General features: G+C 43.6%; 1 protein-coding gene across 1 annotated transcript in view; it reads right to left on the bottom strand.

The window, feature by feature from the left end:
• Positions 1-22156, bottom strand: part of LOC137298778 (uncharacterized) — a 51019-nt gene that overhangs the window by 13545 nt on the left and 15318 nt on the right. The window contains exons 10-19 of the mRNA XM_067831053.1: positions 21614-21687; positions 20708-20815; positions 19667-19723; positions 9424-9480; positions 9085-9141; positions 8557-8613; positions 7557-7661; positions 5410-5476; positions 4819-4892; positions 4246-4317 (exon numbers count right to left, since the gene is read on the bottom strand). Coding sequence (XP_067687154.1) covers positions 4246-4317; positions 4819-4892; positions 5410-5476; positions 7557-7661; positions 8557-8613; positions 9085-9141; positions 9424-9480; positions 19667-19723; positions 20708-20815; positions 21614-21687 — 728 coding nt within the window. The remainder of the gene's footprint in view (positions 1-4245; positions 4318-4818; positions 4893-5409; positions 5477-7556; positions 7662-8556; positions 8614-9084; positions 9142-9423; positions 9481-19666; positions 19724-20707; positions 20816-21613; positions 21688-22156) is intronic.

Below are 22156 nucleotides of genomic sequence, written 5' to 3'. Positions count from 1 at the left end.
TCACAGAGGGAATGAGCGTAGGTGCAACTCTATCAGCCTCAAATGAAGGTTCTGAGGGAGTGACGAAGATTAGGGATTTTAGCATAGTGTTTGTAACTGATCTGTGGAAGCAGACATAGGAACCCATGAAGTGGTCATATCTATAATTGTCCACTGAGAGTAAGTGCTGATGTCAGAAGACTTTGACTGTCTGAGTGCCAAAGGCACTTGATGCCATATCTTCCAATGATGGCAACAGGTGAAAGTGATATCAGTGAAAAATCAGCTTGGAGTCTGGGGCCACAGGCCCTCAACAGGGTTCAGGATGAATTGATTTCCATTTAAATCTGTAGATTTCGGGAGATGCATGAAAAACTGTCATCACTGATCTTCAATCAACTGTCTGCAGGGACAAATGCCTTTCCCTCGACACTGCCCCATTGAATTGAAGTTTTTGGTTCAGAACAAGTTTGAATCCCTAGCAAATGACTATCCATTCCAGTTGATGCAGCAAGCCGGTGGTGCAAAATAGATTCTGATGGATGTGAGCAGCTGCATGGACCTGCATGCAATTGCTTGTGTATGCTTCAAATACATTTCCCCTGTTATGGAGGAACAGGGTATAGAAGGCGTGGTAAATAAACGAAGAGCCAAGAAGTTGGAAACTGTTTCAGGTCGTTTCTACTCCTTAATCAGAAAACATAAGGGCACAACATAAGGTAAATTTATACAAACCTGTAGAGGTTATGAATTCTTTGAAGAATGTGCTCCTTGGGGTACATATGTAGCATTAAAATGTCCATTTTAAAAAGCCTACGACAGTTGTAACAATATTTCAATAAATATTTTACACACCTCACTTTTCATACTGAACTAGTCAGACAGAATGTGGGGAAGTGGGTGGCTATATCCCAAGGAGGAATTCATAAACTCTACAGGTTTGTATAACTCTTTTTCAGAAGAAGTCCTCCTTGGGGTACACATATAGCATAAGACAGACTCCCAACAAACGTGAGTTGGGGAGAGGCATTCTGTCTCCTAGCTTGTACCCTTCACACACTCTCATACACTGCCAAAGCTGCGAGAGACAGAGAAAACACTTACCCAATCACCGAGACCGCTGATGTCAATCAGACGAGGGTGTGGCAAATGAGGGTAATAAGAGCCCATCAGACAAGGAGCTCAAAGCGACGGACATATGCCCATGCCCCATTCTCTACACTGAAAATTCCCCAAACCAGCGAAACAGTACCGGGAATAACAGCGAAATAATAGCTTATGTTGACACTATAATGAAACAATTTTTTTACCACCACCGGTAAATACCCATCACCAATAAGAATGATTCTGTGGAACCCACCACCAGAAAGAATTTATATTAGTATGAGTTTGGTGAACACCCTCAGAGCCGTAGCAATACCGAAGGGAAGCACCCGAAACTGATAGCATACCCTGTCGAAGGAAAACCGAAGGTACTTCCTGAAGTCAGGATGCATGGGAACATGCAGGTATGCGTCCTTGAGGTCGACGGATGTGAGCCAGTCGCCTCCTTCTACAGATGAGATCACTGACCGTAGTGTCTCCATCTTGAATGAAGGTACCTGCAACATACTGTTCAGGCCTATTTAGAATAGGCCTGAATCCTCCGTCCTAGGAAATAAGTGGAATAAAATACCTCTTGTTCCTGTCCCCTCAGAACCACCTCGATGGCCGCCTTGAGCAGCCGGCACTGGAGTGCAACTCATCCTGGAAAAGGGAGGTGAATTTCGCTTCCACTGCAGTAAGCTTGCCCCTACCTTTACCTTTGCCTTTAAGTGCCTACAATGGTTGCACCCATTTAGCAGTCTCCTTGGCCAGAGTCAAAGGATACGCAGAGGCAAGGACCGAGGGCCAAGCACAAGATGAATGAGGCTGCTCCAACAAAGGCTTGGAATCCTTAAACGTGGAGACAGCCTCCGCGGCCTCTCTGACTACCATTGCCGCGCCCAAGAAGAGGGTAGATCCCCGGTGAATGCCGCACCACCAATAACCAAAGCTGACGGAGAGCCTTTACAGCAGCCATCATCTGGAACGCTGAGGACTTAATAGTGTCCCATGCCAAATGTGACTGCACCTCCATGAGCTGCTGCACGAGGGTAGAAGGGACGCACTCCTCCCAGAGATGCCAACCCGAAAGTGTTGCAAATAGTAGTTTTAATGTTCAAAATTAGTAGTTTGACCATGAAATTCGAAGTCAACTAAATAAACAAAATCATGATGGATTCTGAGAAAAAAATGAATGATATTACGGTCACGTGGTTAAATTATTTCTGCAGGAACTAAATGTGTCAAATCGCAAAGGTATTGAAATCAACTTTGCTAAAATTACGTTTGCTACTTGCAATCATTCCAGTTCAAATATGTCATTAAATATGATGAATGGAAGGTACGTGAAGTCCAAAAATGTATTTCATCGTTGAAAATATATGTTTTTGTCTTTATATCTGAATTTTAATGCATTTCATCCAAATTTTGTAGGATTTCTAGTGGAATCGTATTGGCGTAGTTTGAAGTTAAAATTCGTAGCGACTATGATAATATCGTAGAGGTTGGCATCTCTGCTCCTCCTCATCCCTGCCACCATCCATGAGCTCATGCTGCAATACCAAAGTATACGCCGTGGGGGTAGTGACTTTTAAGCATTGTGCAGCATTGCGGTATTGCTCCTCAAACGAGTGGTAAGCCGATTTGAGAGACATGACGTTAGAAGTAAAGGGTGTCAACTGGTGCCCGTGCTTTGCAGAGGCCATGGAATTGCATGAGGAAACCCCCAGGGCGACCAACGCATAAATGCACTCGTCGACTACAGGAGGGTTGTACAAGCCGAGGTCCCCCATCAGGTATCTCCGATCCAGTTCTGGTAGATCAAAATGAGACCGAGGACCCGACAGAAGGGGGTTTACTACTTCGGTGAGAATAGATAGAAGGATACGAAGCTGGGTGTCGTGTCCGCCCTCGTCGTCGGAGCAAACGCCTCGCCCAGGAGCCAAAACTCCTTGGGGTCAGGCACCGCTGAGGCAACTACAACCTATACGCTCCCATACCTGCCTCAGCAAAGCACTGAGTGCGAAGGAAGCCTCACTGGGTCCACCCCGACCCTCCCCATCCTCCATAGTCTCCTCGACACAATCCCCACAGCAGCGACGTCTCTGAATCAAGAGCCAGGGAACACCCGAGAGTGAGAGAGGCTCGAGCAGACCCGACACCTGAGAAGGAGTCTGAGTGGCGGATCGCCGGCAACGCTCCCAGATAAATAGCAGACACATGTGCATAAGTAGAGAAGCCATAAAGGATACGACATTTTCTTCTCTTTTGTTTTAAGTGATTAAACAACAAATAATAAACACCTCACCCAGCTGGACAAAAGTAACGAGGAACGTGCTGGCCGCCATCTTACCGGACACATGACTGGAATCAACGGACGCCATGCAAAGTTACAACATTTCATGAATGAAAAGGAGTGACTTATAAATTCCTGATAGCGCCCGTGCATTAAAAAGGAACCACACATACAGAGTTAGGTGCTTTCTCACTGCATTTGCGTAGCTTCGCTGTACTCTAGACAGCTGCTGAATGGATGACTGTCCTCAATGACAACAGCATGAAAAGTGAGGTGGGGACACCCACCTCCCCACATTCTGTCTGACTAGTTCAGTATGAAAAGTGAGGTGCGAGGTAGACGGGGACAGTTACCTGCTGTTGGCTGTTGGGGGCCCAGGTGGTGGTCCTGTAGGGATGGTCTCACAAGACGTAAAACAAGTTTATAGTTTTGTAAAATATTCATTGAAATATTGTTACAACTGTCGCAGGCTTTTTAAAATGACATTTTAATGCTATATATGTACCCCAAGGAGGACTTCTTCTGAAAAAGAATCTAAACTGCACCAGATGTGTTCGAACAAGCTCTGTCATGCTTCTTCACACATTTATTGATATTCACTCCCATTCCTGACGAGTCAGCAAGTTATGTAACTTACATGGTTCTAGAGTTTTACATCTAACTATTCCAGCGTGAGTTGTTTATCATACAGTTAAACACTACAAAGAGAATAGAAGTTTGGGTTATGTACGATCTCTTTAAGAATCTCTGTAAATTTTTTTCTGTATTTCTCAAAAGCATGCAAAAACAAGAGACCTTAGGGTTCAGACAAAGTTCAGACAGGGTCATAAAACAGTCAAACTACTACCTTATGAGATAACTCCTGGAAATTTTGCACATCAACTTACAGTTTGCTCTGACTTAAGGATGAGTGAGCTGTAATCGGCCTTCACCTCGCATTTCAAGACCTCGACCGATCCCTGTTAAAAAGATGCAAGAACCTCAGCAAACAACAACAACTTGGGCCATACACTGACACAACGATTACTGGTGAGGTCATCATTAGACTATAGCTGATACATTTACGTTTACAAATATTCCACTTCGACACAGACACAGGCACTTGTCAGCACCTGCCATACACCTGACCCTCTCTCTCTCACATAGATACATGCATATGACCTTCAGATATTCCAAACAGACAGACACATGCACTTGTCAGCCTCTGCCATACGCCTAACTCTCTCTCTCACACACACGCACATGCTCTTAAGATATTCCAAACAGACACACACACACACACACACACACACTTGTCAGCACCTGCCATACACATGACTCTCTCTCTCAAACACATGTATGCACATGCCCTTCAGATATTCCAAACAAGCACCTGTCTCCAGTAGCCATACATGTTCAAATCCCTCACATCCAAACCATGTCCTTGCTGCCCATACATTTCATCTGTCCTTATTATTCACCTGAGTTTTCTCCATCCATCTAACTGCATGTTCTTGTGTGAAGAAGTCGACAAAGGCAACTCCTTCATGATCACCTGAAGGAAATACAAACAAGATCTGCATTACCATAGCCCGGGCATGTACATCTGGACTGGCGAAGGAAACCTGCAGTCATCAGTTTCCATGGCCACTGACCAGACCTAAATCACATTTATGGCATCGACTCCAGCAAATCAATAAGAAAATCATTTTTTGTGTATGTTGTCAAGATCAACCTGGATCCAGTCTTCTGTATCTGCAATGCAAATGTCTGGAGTGGGCTGCTAGTTTTGGCTGATATTAGCAATATTCTGCTATGTCACTGCACCTTGTAAATATGTTGTCAGATGCTGTGAAAACATCCACTGGAATTGCATCAATGAACCCTAATCATTTCTCAGCTCTAAAACATACAATTTAGGAGTTTACTTAGTACAGGCAATATTTTGAACCAACAACTCATGTGCCAACAAAATCAAGATTTTGCATGAGGCAAATTTCAGAGTACAGAGACGAACTACTGACAGATGACAGGCCATGTGAGAAACCTGAGTTCATGTCAAGGTGGCATACCTGTGGGAGATGTCTCTATCTGCATATCCTGGACATGGACAAGGAAACCATGAAACAAGTGATACACCTGCAACAAACCACCATCGATAAAAAGCAGCATTTGAATATTTAGTTATGCTAACATTTGTATAGCGTTAATGTCCAGTTCACCTGTTTAAAGGCATTATTGTATTTTTATCATTGGATGTGCATGTCAAAGCCACATCATATTTTCAACCTCAACTCCCTGGAGATCATACAAACAGCTGACAAGGGCTGAGACCCTGTAAACATGTGGTCCTCTGTTTGCTGCTCAACAACATACTTAGTAATGCATTATTCAAGCCTGATATGTACATGATTTCAGCCTGTTAATCAGCCAGTCATGGGAGATCAATCCATCTAACTGGGTACAAGAAGTGTTTGCCACTAGCATGGCAATGTCCCTTGCCGCTAATGTAGGCCGCAAAATTGAGGACATTGGTTGCAATGTTTTAAGGAATATTGCGTAAACATAAGTTCGAAAAGTGGAGAAAGTGTTGTGCTCATATAGAAAATAAGATCAAGGTCACCAAATTGGGTGGTGTTTGCATAACCCCTAATGAAGACTCACCAAATGTAGTCTGTCACCAGATTTGAAGGCATCAAATAATATAGTTCATGAGATGTGTTAAAGAGTGTGAAAAGTGTTCAGAGGGTCATAGTGACCTTGAAAATAAGCTCAAGGTCACCAAAACTGACTGGTGACTGCACAATCCCCCAATGTAGGCTCTCATCTATATTGAAGACGTTGGAAACAATAGTTCATGAGATATCACATTAACAAGAATCTGAAAAGTGGCCAAAGTGTCATGGTGACCTTCAAAATAAGGTTAAGGTCACCCAAACTGGCTGGCGTCTGCATAATCTCCCAATATAGATATAAATTTGAAGATACTGGGTACAATAATTCATGAAATATCGCTCTAACAACAATCGGGAGGTATGTACGTACGCTGAATACAGTCACCAGCTGGGGGACAATTAACACCTATCGGACTTATGAGCTATAAACAAAAAGCCGGCTTAGTGTATCAGGAAATGAACCTCTGAGAAGGCTTTGTTACACTTGAGTGCACACCCACCGACTCTTAACTGGGTTCAGTATCATGGCTTTTTTGTTTCGAAGGATGAAAACCTAAGCACAAAATACTGCACTTTTGTTTTGCGATTATACGCTTATAATTTTGTTTATTAATCAGCATTGCATTTAATATATCATGAATAAGTGATAACTGTGTTTTAATTATGTTTGATGTTTTGGTTGCATGTGATCTTTACCTACATGCTATCACCTGCAAAAGTTATATAGGTAATATATAGACACACACACGTGTGTGTGTGTGTGTGTGTGTGTGTGTGTGTGTGTGTGTGTGTGTGTGTGTGTGTGTGTGTGTGTGTGTGTGTGTGTGTGTGTGTGTGTGTGTGTGTGTGTGTCTTTGTGTGTGTGTGTGTGCATGCGTGCGTGCATGCCAATAGAAACATTAGGATTTTATTTTTTGAATGGTGAAAATTAATTTTTATTATGTTATTCTTGAAAAAATATGACCGATGAGCTCTGTAAAAGAAAAAATAAAACTGGTCTGGCTTTACTCCCATATATCGTTACCTCTACTCCAATATACTAAACTTGACTTTTTTTCTCTAACATATGAATATAAAAATATTCTGTAACTACATATGTACCCTTCTCTCCAAGTCCCTCGCTTTCTGGTAATTAGATTACCTTTAGAACACCATAACATACTGGTCAATTAGATTGTATCAATCTACTCTACATTTTTTAATTTTAAGCATAAAGTTCTTCTGTGACACCTGATGGTCTGTGTCCTTTATATGCAATAGGGTGCCTCTACTCAGGTAATCCTTAATTAATCACTGTAGTTTATTGGCAATGTAGTCCAAATAAAATGTAGTTCTTGTGGGAGTAAATCAGCCTTCATGGCACCTTAGCTGCACATCAAATAATAACAATGAGTGACTAATGTTAGTTACATTTGTATGGATTACAACTTCTTCGATATCTACCAGGCAATGTGTGGGAATATTGACGCATACGACTGACTAGATCGGTCTATTGAACAATCATATTTCTGTACCAAAATAAAACATAAGGGCTAGATACATACTTCTGCAGGTCTTGTTATTCTTGGGAGACCACTGAGCATAATTGTTTTGGTTGGAACATCTGACTTCAACTCATTCCAGTCCCCCATGGTAAGGTCAACAGGAAGCTGAAAATCAATTCTCAACAGTTTTAGTGTAAGACAGTGCCATGCATCTCTGCATTAAATATACTTTATAATTCCTGTATTCATGGTGGTCTCATGGTATCCTCATCCGAAGTTAACTTACACTCATATCCCTTTCATGCAGGACATTTGTTCAACAATGTTTTGGCAGCCAACTCACCCTGTGAAGGGTGGCATATCTGATGGGTTTTCACAGAAGGCTGCTTGTTTCACATGACATGTAACTTATGGCTGAAATTGTCTGCATGAGAAGGTGTGGTGCTGAATTTGTAAGGTTCTCTGCAAAATTGATTTGAACTAAGTTTGTCTGCTGTTGTTTAGCCTCCAACTCAGTGATATTGCAACTACACAGTTTCTGTACCTAACAATCCAGTGATTGACAGCATCAGCATTGTACCTGTTAACAACAGAGGCACAAATAAAACACAATTGCACTGACAAAATGCAACGTCACTGATAAAATAACAATATCTATTTTCAAGTGCATGTATGTTGTCAACAGATACATTACAGTTTCCACATGTTATTGAGCAATGCATCAGAAACATAACAATGTTAAGAAATGTTGATTCAGAATTTCAGTGGGAAAAATGCCATACAAGCCTCCACCTTGATATTGCTGCCTCCCCACTTTACCTCTCAGCGAGACTTATATTATCATTCAAGACACAGGAGTTGCTTTGTACACTTTATACTGCAGATCATGTGTATCTTACAAGATGGTCGTTGTCATGTATATGTTTTCTTGTAAAAAGTGTACATTAACATATGCTATTCTTCTTTACTGAACTTACTGAGTAAGTGTGTGAATGACAGCCCACCTAATGAGCAATTTTTGATGAAACTTGAGAGTAACCAGACGTCTGCGTCTACTTACACTGGAGATATTCATAGTGCCATCAGTTTCATTATCCATAGCTCCCTGCATCTGTTCCTGCAATGCAAATACTTTGAATAGTTTGTGTGACATGTGTTAACAACAGAGGCACTGACAAAACACAATGTTTCTTACAATATCTATTTTCAAGTGCATGAATACCATCAACATGCATTACAGTTTATTTAAGATATCGAAAAGTGGACAATGTTTAGAAATTTTGTTTCAGAACTTTAGTCTGAAAGCTGGATACAAATCTCCAACTTAGTATTGCTTCCTTTCCTCACTCAGACAGATTATTATTAAGAACACAGGAGTTGCTTTTAATCCTTTTCATTGAGCTTCCAAGTCATGATTAACTGTACAAGAGTTACCTGAGAAGAAACACGTTTTCTTGTAAAATGTGTAAATTAACATATCCTATTGTTCTACACCGAACGTACTGAATGAGTGAGTGAATGAGAGAGCCCACCTAATGAGCAAATCCTGAAGAAATTTGACAATAACCAATTGTCTATGTCTACTTACACTGGAATGATACATAGTGCCATCATTTTGATAATCCATAGCTCCTTCCATTTGTTCCTGAAATACAAACACTTTAAATAGTTTACCTTCAAGAAATTAAATTACAAAATGTCCTATCAGATGAATTATCAGGCTTTTGTGTGAACATATTGTAAATTTTACAATAAATTGTATATTCATACACTTATCCTATCTCATGTTATGCAACTCTCATCTTGTATATGTGGAACATGCTTTTACAAAGTAGAACAAAAGTAGTGAGTGAGTGAATGAGAGAGCCCACCTAATGAGCAAATCCTGAAGAAATTTGACAATAACCAATTGTCTATGTCTACTTACACTGGAATGATACATAGTGCCATCATTTTGATAATCCATAGCTCCTTCCATTTGTTCCTGAAATACAAACTTATTAAAATCTAAATATTTTAGATATTTAAATACTTACCTTACCATAGGTCTTATGCATATTACCTCAAGCTTCGCTAGAAGAGATCAGACAGTCGTTGATTCGCCATTCCCTAGATGGCTACCTCATGTAATCTACGAATGTAGTCACGGAAGTGACGTGATCTCCCCACTCGCGCAAGCGCGAACAATCCAAAATTCACTTTTACTGGCAACAGGAAGGTCCGAAGAGTCCAGAGTGGGGAGGAGCATCCAGGGTTGGGAGGGAGTCACCGCCCTATGGTAAGGTAAGTATTTAAATATCTAAAATATTTAGATTTTAATAAATTTTTAACTTACCTTACCATAGGTCTTATGCATATGGCTTCGACAGATGGATGGTGGTGTGGACTCCGGAGGACCATCCCTCAGCAACCAGTGCACATGCATTAGGAGAACCTGGGAGACCAATGCCAACAGTCACAGGACAAACCTGGAAGCAGGACAAAGAGTAACCCAAGGGAACTCCAAAGAAAAACCGACGCACCCTGAGGGTGAGGTTAATCTTAAGACCAACGGTAAGTAACAGTGTTATTACCTAATGGGCGGACGTCCGGGTAAGTTGCTGGGCAACCACCAACGGACTGAAAGACTGTAGTCCCTCCATGTCCTCAACTGCCAAGTCCCTCAGGTAGTGGGAAGCGAAGGCAGTAGACGACGACTTCCAAAAGCAGCCTTCCATAGTTTGTGGCACTGTGCAATTTCTATGGAGGGCCATGGTAGATGCCAAAGCTCTGATCTCGTGTGGGTTGTCCGCCACCGGATGAGGTAGACGCTTGGCATCAAAAGCCGCCAGGATCGTAGATCGAAGCCATAAGGCGACTGTGTTCCTGTTCACCTCCCCTTGCAGGTAGTCGAAAGCGGGATGAACAGTCTTTTAGGGGAACGTCTCTTAGAAGCCAACTTCCGGATGTAACATCTGAGGGCTCTAACGAGACACAGCAGCTCCCCCTCCATGTCCTCAACTGCCAAGTCCCTCAGGTAGTGGGAAGCGAAGGCAGTAGACGACGACTTCCAAAAGCAGCCTTCCATAGTTTGTGGCACTGTGCAATTTCTATGGAGGGCCATGGTAGACGCCAACGCTCTGATCTCGTGTGGGTTGTTCGCCACTGGATGAGGTAGACGCTTGGCATCAAAAGCCGCCAGGATCGTAGATCGAAGCCATAAGGTGACTGTGTTCCTGTTCACCTCCCCTTTGCAGGTAGTCGAAAGCGGGATGAACAGTCTTTTAGGGGAACGTCTCTTAGAAGCCAACTTCCGGATGTAACATCTGAGGGCTCTAACGAGACACAGCAGCTCCTCCTCCAAGTCATGTTGTCCCAAGACTGCAGATGACAGAGGAATGGAGAACAGCCTGTCTGGCTGTCCAGGGAGCTGATTCTTGGCCACAAAATCTCACAGGAGACCCAAGTGGGCTGGTCCATGCCTCGACTGATCCAAGCGAACCTGCGTGACGTCCAGGGCATGAATTTCACTAGCTCTATCTGCGGTAGCTAACGCTAGAATGAAGACCGTCCCAAATACACGAAGGAGGCTTCCTCTAAAGGCTTATACGGAGGTCCTCTAAGATGTTGTAGGACGATGTTGAGGTCCCAAACTGGAGGACGAAGCTTAACTTTCCGGTCCTCCAATTTGCAGGCCTTGAGTAGCGCAATAGGATCTGGTACCTTGGAAATCTGTTTATCTGCTTTAATCGAATAGAGTTCAAAGCCGACAGATAAGTCCCCAAGGTACTGCCTCTAAGATGCTTGCAGTTATGCAGGAACAGGAGGAAGTTCGCTAAATACTGTGGAGAAGCTGTCATAGGGTCTTGTGATCTTTGAGCGCAAAAACTCTCAAATGAGCGCCACTTGTCGTCATATAAGGACCTAGTGGACATTCGATGCGTACAAGCTAGGATGCTTGCCGCGCACGAGGAGTAGCCCTTAACTCTTATTGCCTTCTGCAGATGACCCAACTGTGAAGATGAAATCTCAGTGGGTCCAGATGCAGCTGCCGACTGTGCGGATGTCGAAGCAGACGTAACTAATCTGGGAGCTGGTATGACTCTCCGCTGGCGAGATGACGCAGGTCGAGGAACCATGGCCTGGCTGGCCACCAAGGTGCGACCAAAAGCAGTCGCAGGATCGTGTCGATCGCCCACGCCTGCAGGTCCATAAAGTGACTGAGTGGAAACCCTGTGCTCCAGGGTGATTAATTTCGCCACTTGAGATGAGTACCCCTTGGCCCTCAAGACTATCACAGATGGTCCAGGCGCAAAGATGAAACCGTGACGGATCCAGGTGCAGTGTCCAATTGTGAGGATGGTACAACAATTGGTCCCACTCTGGAAGCCGATTATTTGAAACGTCTCTCGACACAACATATTCTCTGTTGGAGATAGACGTAGGGGGCGAGATAAGGCGTCTGCCATGAAGATGCAGGCTCCTGGTATGTGAGATACTTTTATTTGGAGGATCAGACTCGACCACGTCGAAGGGTAGAAACGACAAGTGTAGTAGAGGTCGAGGCCTCCTTGACCCTTGTTACCTAGAGGGCTACTATTGAGTTGACCGTATGGATCATCAGTAGCTTGTCTCTCGGTGCTGTCAACCAATAATAGACATGCATCACCGCTTTTATCTTCAACTGGGTGATGTGAAGAGATAGAGCTCCACTCCCCCAGAATCCTGCTGCAACCTCCTTGACTAGATAGGCACTCAATCCTGGTAGAGACGTGTCAACCTAAAGATGGTTGTTGAATGACGGCTCTAATATGCAAGTTCCAAACATTGACCAGCGAGTCTACCACTGGTGGGGAGTCAAGACGTCCAATGTCGTAAACCTGTCTTGAAATCATGATCAAGAAAACGCTGTCATAGACGTAATAGTAGACGTCTACGTCTGATCATATCCTAAGGTGACGTGAGCAAATCGAGTAGACATTATCACTGACATAGTGATAACGGACAGAGTACAGCTTGCTTTTAACATCGCCTTGAACTTCGACCCCCGAACCTGAGATGGCGATGTGATGAATCAAATCCCGCGGAGTTAGTTGAAGCTGACTTAACAGCCTGATAATGAAGTACAACTCTCTCAAGATAAGCTTGTATGCCATAAAAATGCGTCATTCTTCGACTTCAGAACAACCACGCTGTACATTATGAATGTGTTGACATTTCAAGAAGTCTACTTATAACTGGCCGTCTGTCCGATCAGAAACTGCCATACATCGCTGCACGCCTCCTGATAAGCAGCGTTGAGACTACTGTTAGAGGATTTCTATGCCGACTAGAGAAATCCAATGCCGCTGTAGACTGCTAGTCTAGAGTGTAAACGACATCTTTCCATTGTAAAATGACTGTAAGTCACTGCAGACAACTTCCTTACACTAGAATCATAACAACACATTCTGCGCAGGGCGTTGTCCCTCGATGACCAATCAAATTGTAGATGTAACGACCCTGGGATCCTTTGCAGGGCGTTGTCTCTCGGGCACCAATCAAAATGTAGACGTGACGTCACCGGTGTAGCAGGTAACTGATCATCATGAAATCTTGTAAACGGTGATACCCTGCTAGCCTATAGGCTTGACCGTAACCATGCTGTTTGCGAGCACGTGTCCAAATGAGTAAAGCGCGCGAAAACCCTTCCGCCGCTTGAAACTGACGTAGACAAATTGTTTTTCAGATAGATGTGTTGGAATTTTCCCCGAAGATAAATGCCGTCCTCTCTTGTAATAAGAGGTGTAGTTAGGCGTGTCACTTTGTTGTTGTCTCGAAAAATCTTCGTGACGAAATGAGTAAAGCACGTGAAAGAAAACTTTCTCCGCTTGAAGTATATGTAGACAAATTGTAACGTAAGGATCTACGGGGATGCGACCAGTCCCTCCCACCTACCGGCGTAGGAATATCTGGTACGGTGATCGATCCTCGAGGCGTTGTCTTCAGACAAGTCCATCGCCGCCGCCGAGGTAGCTGACGCCAGCGCAGACAACGGCTTAAGCATCCGCTTGAGTTCAGTCTCAATGGCCACCTGCTTAGAATCCTGCACTCTATGAGAGAGCCGCGAGGAGCCCAATAACCGCTACAGAGATACAACCAAGACAGCCACGCTGCCCGCGAAAACCAGGCTGTCTATCTTGTAATCTGACTTCCTCGACTTACACGCTTAGAAATTCGGATTAGTTGACAATTTCGCATAGACCGCATGTAATACAACCATGGCGTCCGCCACCATAGGATGAGGCGGGATGAGTAGTTCCGGTGATAAATGAATTGCTGCAGGGTTGCTGGAATCAGCCGAAGGCGAAGGGCAGTCCGGTAACCTGTCAGCAATCCACTCGAAGACGACTGATAAGGGTAGTCAAGTGCCATCACCATCTCCGTCGCCTCCTACTTCCTCGTCGAAGTCCGGGCAAAAACCTCCCAGGACATGGAATTCGAATCACGCCGCAGTGTAAGAGACGGAGTCGATGCATGAGCAGTAGATTCCTTGGACGGGATCCAAGGTGGTTCCGGTGACCGCAAACGCCAAGTTCTAGAGGAACGTCGAGGTGATATGGACTGGGAGAGCAAGTAACATCTTCACCTGGTAGTAAAGCGAGAGTCCACATTCAAAGGGCGTCGCGGGGACCGAGAACTCCGACAAAGACTACTGTGGAGGGTACAGGATCACCGACTCCCAGGGAACCTGGAGCGCGATCTGCGCCGAGAGCTCTCTGCCTCCAAGCGCCGAGCGCGCGCTTCATCCAACTGTCGTTGCAAAACCTCTTCCCTGGCCAACGTATGCAACACCCTGGGTATACGGTAAGACGCAGGTGCTGGCGCTGGCACAGGGTCCGGCGTCGGCGCTGGTGTCGGGACAGGCGCTGACGTAGACATAGACGCTGGCGTAGGCATAGGCAATGGCGTAAGCGCTGGCGCAGGCACAGGCGCTGGCGTAAGCGCCGGCGTAGGTTTAGGCGCTGGCGCTGGCGCAGACATAGGTGCTGGCGTAAGCACAGGCGCTGGTGTCGGCATAGGCGCTGGTGTCGGCATAGGCGCTGGTGTCGAGACAGACGCTGGCATCGCAGCAGCACCGGGCGTGAGGAGGGAGCGCAGGAACCTCTGGACCTCCGGATGAGACAAGCCTCCGGACGAAAACAGATCCACGATGGAATCCGAGCGAGGTGGTTCCGGGGACAAACGTACAGGCGTCATGGACGAACGCCCCATCCCAGGAGTCGGCACAGGCGCTGAAGGCGGTTGTAAGTCAGGGTTGTCCGGCAGAGATCCCAACGACGACGCTGGAGACGACAACCTTCTCTTCCGCTGTGAAAAATGCTTCCTCTTAGCCGCAAAAGAAGCCTTGAAACCAGCAGCCAACAACGCCTCGCAGCACTGGCAGCGTCCGTCAAAAGAGCAGGCCAGAGACGCACAATCCGGGCACCAAGGGTGGGGAAATTCGCCGATTCCTGCCCCTAGCAGACGGTGCTAAACTGGCGAGACATACACAGTTAAGTGCAACATACAAAACAATGCGTTGAAACCAACGCTAGGCGGTAGAAAAAACACCCCTATACCAGAAATGCAGCACCAACGCACCCCCACTATAAAGTAGGCACGCCCGTAAGCTCGTGACAGCGAAGGGCAAACAACCAAAAGGGTTGCCTGCGTACATCGCAACGTGGCACGAAAAAACATATAAATGCAGTGAAACCTGGCAAAAATACTAATCGACATGGAAAACCACATGGAGGGAGAAAACCAGCAAGATATAATACCCCCACGGACGCCATGCCGCACTCACACACGACGCGGGCGAACCCACCCCGAAGTGAGAGAAAAAACAACACGAGGTAGCAAAGTAAGTGCAGTTTAAAGATAACTTACCTTAACACGCACACCTAAGGGATACAAACCATACCTACCCGTGAGGAAACAACTTTATTGAACCACAAAGTAGGTAAACTAAGCGAACCAAAAACGTCCGAACAGACGAACGCTAGAAGTAAAAGTGAATTTTGGATTGTTCGCGCTTGCGCGAGTGGGGAGATCACGTCACTTCCGTGACTACATTCGTAGATTACATGAGGTAGCCATCTAGGGAATGGCGAATCAACGACTGTCTGATCTCTTCTAGCGAAGCTTGAGGTAATATGCATAAGACCTATGGTAAGGTAAGTTAAAAATACTTTAAATAGTTTACCTTCAAGAAATTAAATTACAAAATGTCCTATCAGATGAATTATCAGGCTTTAGTGTGAACATATTGTAAATTTTACAATAAACTGTATATTTATACACTTATCCTATCTCACGTTATGCAGCTCTTTTCTTGTATATGTGGAACATGCTTTTACTAAGGAGAACAAATGTTGTTGGTTTCTGACTGCCTGACCTCTGCCCTCTAGTGTCATGAGCACCTGTCAATCATCCATTTGCTCGTGCAGCACGCTTAGGGCCTCAATGACAACCTGTATCTGTCGTTCTCAACTTGGAGCCGTGATCAGTAATCTGTGACGTGTGACAGGTCAGGTAGGAATCCATCACATGAGGTAGGATAAGTATATAAATATCCAATTTATTGTAAAATTTACAAATTCTCACATTATGCAGTATCCCACAGTTGGCAGGAAGGCCGCAGATTACCCTGACAACTCACCAAGAGGAGTACGCATGTCCCAAGGAGGCCGAGAAGAGGATCCTTCCTTTGATACTAACTCCACACTTGTGATGGGTTGCTTGAAAAAAACCCTTGTCTTACACAGCACAGAACTCCCGGAAGTGCTAGCCTGTGCTAGCCCACAGTCCGTCATACTCCGGCATGACAGTATGTCCATGTCCTAGTTCCCTAGGTGAGTCTATCTTGCTCACTGAAAACAGTACTAAAGACGTGGAAAATATCGACATCTTATATCTTAAGTACATAGCTATTCGATCTCGCCAATGAATGCTTATCTGCAATTCTTGGAGGAAGAAACTTGCTGTGCCAAGACCAAAGGCCCAAACGGACGAGGTCCCTCATTCAACATCCACCACCAATAGATCCTGTAGATAGTGTGAGGTGAAGACTGACTCTTACTGCCAGAAGCAACCCTCCATGATGCCATGCAGTGAACAGTTCCTATGTCGTGCCATTGTAGATGCTAACACTTGAGTCTCATGAGGTTTCGCTGACAAAACTGGAGGTAGTCCAGCAAAGTTGCAGGCTCTAAAAATCAAGATAGCAAGTCTGCGAATACACTCTTATTTCTGGAATGTGATTCCCACACACTGTAATCCTGAGAGAATCTACTAGCTCAAAAAACTGCTGAGTCCATTTGAGAAACTGAGGTGAACCCGTGGATACCATCTGATTGATGTACCACACAACTGCTGCGTAGTCCAAACAAAACATCAGAGACATTGAACGTAGAATGTTCTCCCAGTGAGTAATGGCCAGAATGACCACCTTCAGCTCCAATATGTTGATGTGAAATGCCTGATCTTAGAGGGACCACGGACCCGACACTTGTTGATGTAGCAGATGTGTTCTGCAGCCCAGACCCGATGCGTCTACGTAGAGGTGATGCATTGGAGCAAACAGCTCTAACAAATGCCTTCACAACATTCAATTCATTCATCCACCCCTGAAGGTACGGATGTAAGTCTGCCGGCAGCGTAATGAGTTCCCTGCAATTCCTTCTCTGATATAAGATGCTAGGAAAAACAGAAGCAGGCGTAGTTGAAGTTGCCCTCGTAACATCATTGCTTGCGCTGATGACAGAAGCCCTAGCAGTTCCTGTCATTGATGAAGTGTTCTGGGTTGAGACAGTGTAAGGGGAACAAGATGTTGCATCCTGCAGAGATGATCCCTCAGAACAAAAGAGTCTGTTGACCTCTGTGTCAAACACCCCTCCAATGAATTGAAGATGAAGAGTTGGGATCTGTTTCAATCTCTGCCGATTGACGAGCCAGTCTAACAGGTGAAGTAGATGCATCAAGAACTCCAAGGAGAAGCGCAGAATCAGACTGGGCCTGGATGCAGTCACAATGTAGACGTCACTGATAGTGGGTACCCTCGATAATGGTCAGCCAGGTGAAACTGTAAAAGGTAGTAGATTCGACGCACTGGAATAACCAATCTGCCGTAACATTCATAACATACAAAATTGACGAAATGATCAGAAAGCGATGCCTGTGGATTGTCCAGACATAACTGCAAAGACTTCAGAACTGAGGATTTACACGAATGTAGAAACCGAATGTCATCCAGCTGATTGAGGGAGGACAACAATAGTCACTCTTACCGGAAATGGCACCAAAGATCATCACTTGCAAATGAAGATAGGTATAATAATCCACTTATTGGACCAACACAAGTATGTTGGCAATTCATAATCACTTTCAGCATCAAAGTCTCTGGTAAACATACAGTTGTTCGCCAAATGCAATGCTAAAAACACCACCAAATGGTTGTCAGTTAACCAGACAAGACCAACACCTAAAATCTGGACAATTTGCAATTTCAAAACTTGATGATGCTGTACACAGAAGGTGACACAGATGTCAAACCAGGCCAAAAGTATACACCATCGAGACACACGAAAAATCCAACATAACTCTGTGAAGCATTGGAGACAACTCATAACCATCAACGTCTAATGTCCGGAATAGGAGGATGAAGGAACGGTTCAACAGTAAGCGTTGAATAACCCGATGGATGAGACAAAAAGAATGTAGCCTTGAACTGAACACATAAACTGGGAGTAAGCGGCTCACTTGGAGATGAAGCTGATCCAACAAGGAATGAACACCAGTGGATAATCCTAACAAGAGAAGTCAGACAACCGGGTGGCTGAGACAAAATCCGATGATGTACTGATGATGATGAAGATTCCACCTGAGTGTAACCAAGTGACTCACTAACCAGTAGGAAAGCGATGATCTGGCCTGAAAGAAAGCAGCGCCCTGATTTTTAGGAAAGCAGCACTGTAATCTGTGGGAAAGCGGTGCTCTGACTTGGAGGGGAAGCAGCGCTCTGATCTGTGGGGAAAGCAGCGCTCTGACTTGTAAGGGAGGCAGCGCTCTGACCTGTGAGGAAAGTGGCGCTCTGACTTGCAGGGGAAGCGACTATCACCCAGAAACCCAATCTCAATCCGCTTCAAACTGCATGATGAAATTCCACTTCCCATTCCATATTTTGTATTAGCCCAATTTGAATACACATTTAGAATAATGTCAAACACACGTATGTGGAGAAACAACAACAAGCATTGAATCCCATTATCCTAGCTCAAAACGAAGTGAAGACCTCGACTGCATGAGAACTTGCAAACAGTGAACAAGCAGCAATGCTGACCAACAGGAACTGACCTAAATATAATCACGTTCTTTGTGTGGTCACTGCAAATAAGTTCGCAGAAGATAATTCACTGGAGGTAAGTTAAACATCACTCCTTAAAAGAGAGATACAGTGGTATCAGAGCCGCAGTCTCTTGGACCAGTGGTAGCGATAAACGGCCAGCTGGTAGGACGATCTCCCTTTCAATGTAGAGATGATGAAAGATCCTTACAAACCTCTCACGATCCTAGCCAGCTACTCATCTTGAGTCCATATCATGATATAATAAGGGGAGACATTCCCACAAAAAGGAAATGTCAATCAGCCGAGGAGAAGTTGAATTGCAAATATCACAATGTTCGTTTTTAAAGTGACTTTCCCATACTGAAGAAACGAGATTGAAAAACCAGCATGTCCTCACTGTCTGGCGACAAGTAAGAGAGTGACAGATACAGGTTGTCACTGAGGGCCTAAGCGTGCTGCACAAGCAAATGGATGATTGACAGGTGCCCATGACACTAGAGGGCAGAGGTCAGGCAGTCAGAGGCCAACAACTTTTGTTCTACTTAGTAAAAGCACATTCCACATATGGTCGAATACAAGAAGAGAGCTGCATAACATGAGATAGGATAAGCTTAAAAATTAACACACAGGCATCATCTCATACACACACATATGGGAGACAGACATCTCACACAGACAACATCCCATACAAATCACATCACACACAGATGTCACACAAAGAAAACATCACGCAGAAAACATTTCACACGTAACAGCTAACACAGACATCACACAGAAAACATCCTGAAGACATTTGACAATAACAATGTCTGTGTCTACTTACATTGGAATGATAAATAGAGCCATCATTTTGATCATCCACAGCTCCTTGCATCTGTACCTGAAATACAAATACTTTGAATGGTTTACCATCATGAAATCAATTACAAACAATGTCACTAAAGTGACATAATCCCCAATCGCATATTATCAAATTCAACTTAAAAAGTAATGAAATTGCAGGTAGTAGTTTAAGATGAAGGTAAATGTGCCTTCACAAGATGAATAACAAAATCCAGTGACGAGTTTTTGAGATACCATGCTGACAAGCTTAACATGCAAGTGAATATGCTGAAATCATCAAAGTGTCTCCATGACCTTGAACATTAAGTGAAGAACATTCACCAAAATCTACTGGGCCCTGTGCCTTCCCTTGAATAAGTGTGGAGTTGAATATGAAGAAAATCCAGTGACTGGTTCTTGAGATATCTCGCTGGCAAGCTTAACATGCAGCTCAACATGCTGAAATCTTCAAAGTGTCGCAATAACCTTGAAAATTAAGTGAGGGTCACCAAAATCAACTGGTCCATGCACCTTTCCCAGAGTAAACTTGGTTGAATATGATGAAAATTCTGAGAACAGTTCTTGAGATATCATGCTGACAAGGGTTAAAGGTTAAAGTCCCGAGGTGATCTTAAAATGAAGGTAAAGGACACCAAACCCTGATTAGGACCTGTCTTTTACTATGATGAACCTTGCTACCAAATATGAAAAGAATCTAGCAAATGATTCTTCAGCTATTCCCATTCGTACGTATGGACGGACGGACAGAGCCTAATACTATAGTACTAGTACTAGAGCTAATCACACGGCAGGGGGTAATGAATAGATGAATTATGAGTTTTTCACATGGAAATAAACACACACACTGACATTATCTCAAACAGACACAGTGTGGTCTATGTGAGATGAATCTCACACACAGTATCTCATATACAGGGAACATTTAACAACCATATACATCGCATCATATTGTCACAAACAAACAGCATATCAGAAATCATTAGGGTTATCATACACACAGTACTCCTATACCCTACAGTACCTTGTTGTCAGTCCTGCCGCTGTGTTTAGCTGCTGTGTATGTGTTGTCCTTTTTACCACCAGAGCTGTAGGTGACAAGTATTGTCTTTCTTGTCATGTCAAGCACACCCTGGACAGAGAGAGAGAGGGCTCTAAATATTTTAGTTCATTAATGCATCACCCATCAAAATTAGGTCACACATATCTGTGAGTGATCACTTTACTTACGGCTTAATTCAATATCCAGCAATTATATTCGTGTAAGCAGTAGGGCTGTGTATTGGCAATAAATTGTAAAGCAATATACTGCAATTCCGGTACCTATATTGCAATATCTATTGCGATATATTGGAAACTTGATCATCTGAAAGTAAGTACCACTAATTGTACAAGTAGATTCTATTTTCTACGTTAGTCCCAAAACATGTATCTTGTGGTTCTGATAACAGCAATCTCAAAATTAAGTACCATATGCAGGGATTCTATTTTCTTTTTTTCATACAATTCATAGTATTACAGTATACCATTTTGTCAAAGGTAAATTTTTTTATGAATAAAACTTAAATTCAAAACATAAAGATAATCACAAAAAAAATTTAAATGTTCTTTACCCAATATACCAGTTCTCAGAAATAAGATTGCAGTACGTATTGGTTGAAAAGCGTATTGTGACATACTGGCAATAAAGGGCAGTACTAGTAAGCAGTGCATTTGATGTATGAACAGGCCTGAAGCCATCAATTGTCATTTGACAAAAATATGTTAATCCTTAACCAAACCATTGGTTTTAATCTTTTTATTTCCTTTTTTTGTTTTTGTTTGATTGTTGGATAAAGATGTAATCAGCAATATTCCAACTATATGGTAGCTGCCTGTAAATATAGAGTCTTTGTTCATTACACAGAATTCCAAATGACCCAGAAGTTACCTTTGTACAATCCATGAATTTAACTGCTTCAGCAACAGTTTTAAATTCTATATAGCCATATCCTCTACTTTCACCTGAAACAATAGGAAACATTACTAAACATTGTCAGCACTGAACCATAAACTGTCAGGGCAGGGGATTAGCCCGGTGGGTCAACAGTTCAGTTGTGTTCAACTTTCCATTAGCATCCATGAGGTGATGCTAATTTCTCATGCAATGATATTTATGCTCGCACGCATAAGAAACACAGCTTTATTTGCCCAAACAGAAAACAAACTCTCCAAGCCCTAAATTGATGTGAGTTTTGGCATATAGTGAAGCCTGATGGTGTTTACAATAATTTTTGTTGCGTTTTGGAAGGCTTGGGTGAAAACACATCAATAGAAGAAATAATCTAAATGCACTATACCAGTGTGGGTATCAGTCATGCACACAATTCTTGTGAAATTGAACATGAAAAATTGTCACCACCATTGGTGGGTATGAGAGTGAACGGAAGTTGGGTCTAACACTCCTTGTTCAACAATGCCACGTTCAAGTCAA

This window comes from Haliotis asinina, chromosome 10 (genome assembly GCF_037392515.1).
Source record: "Haliotis asinina isolate JCU_RB_2024 chromosome 10, JCU_Hal_asi_v2, whole genome shotgun sequence".
NCBI classification, from domain to species: Eukaryota; Metazoa; Mollusca; class Gastropoda; order Lepetellida; family Haliotidae; genus Haliotis; species Haliotis asinina.
This window is presented reverse-complemented; position numbering and strand designations above follow the sequence as displayed.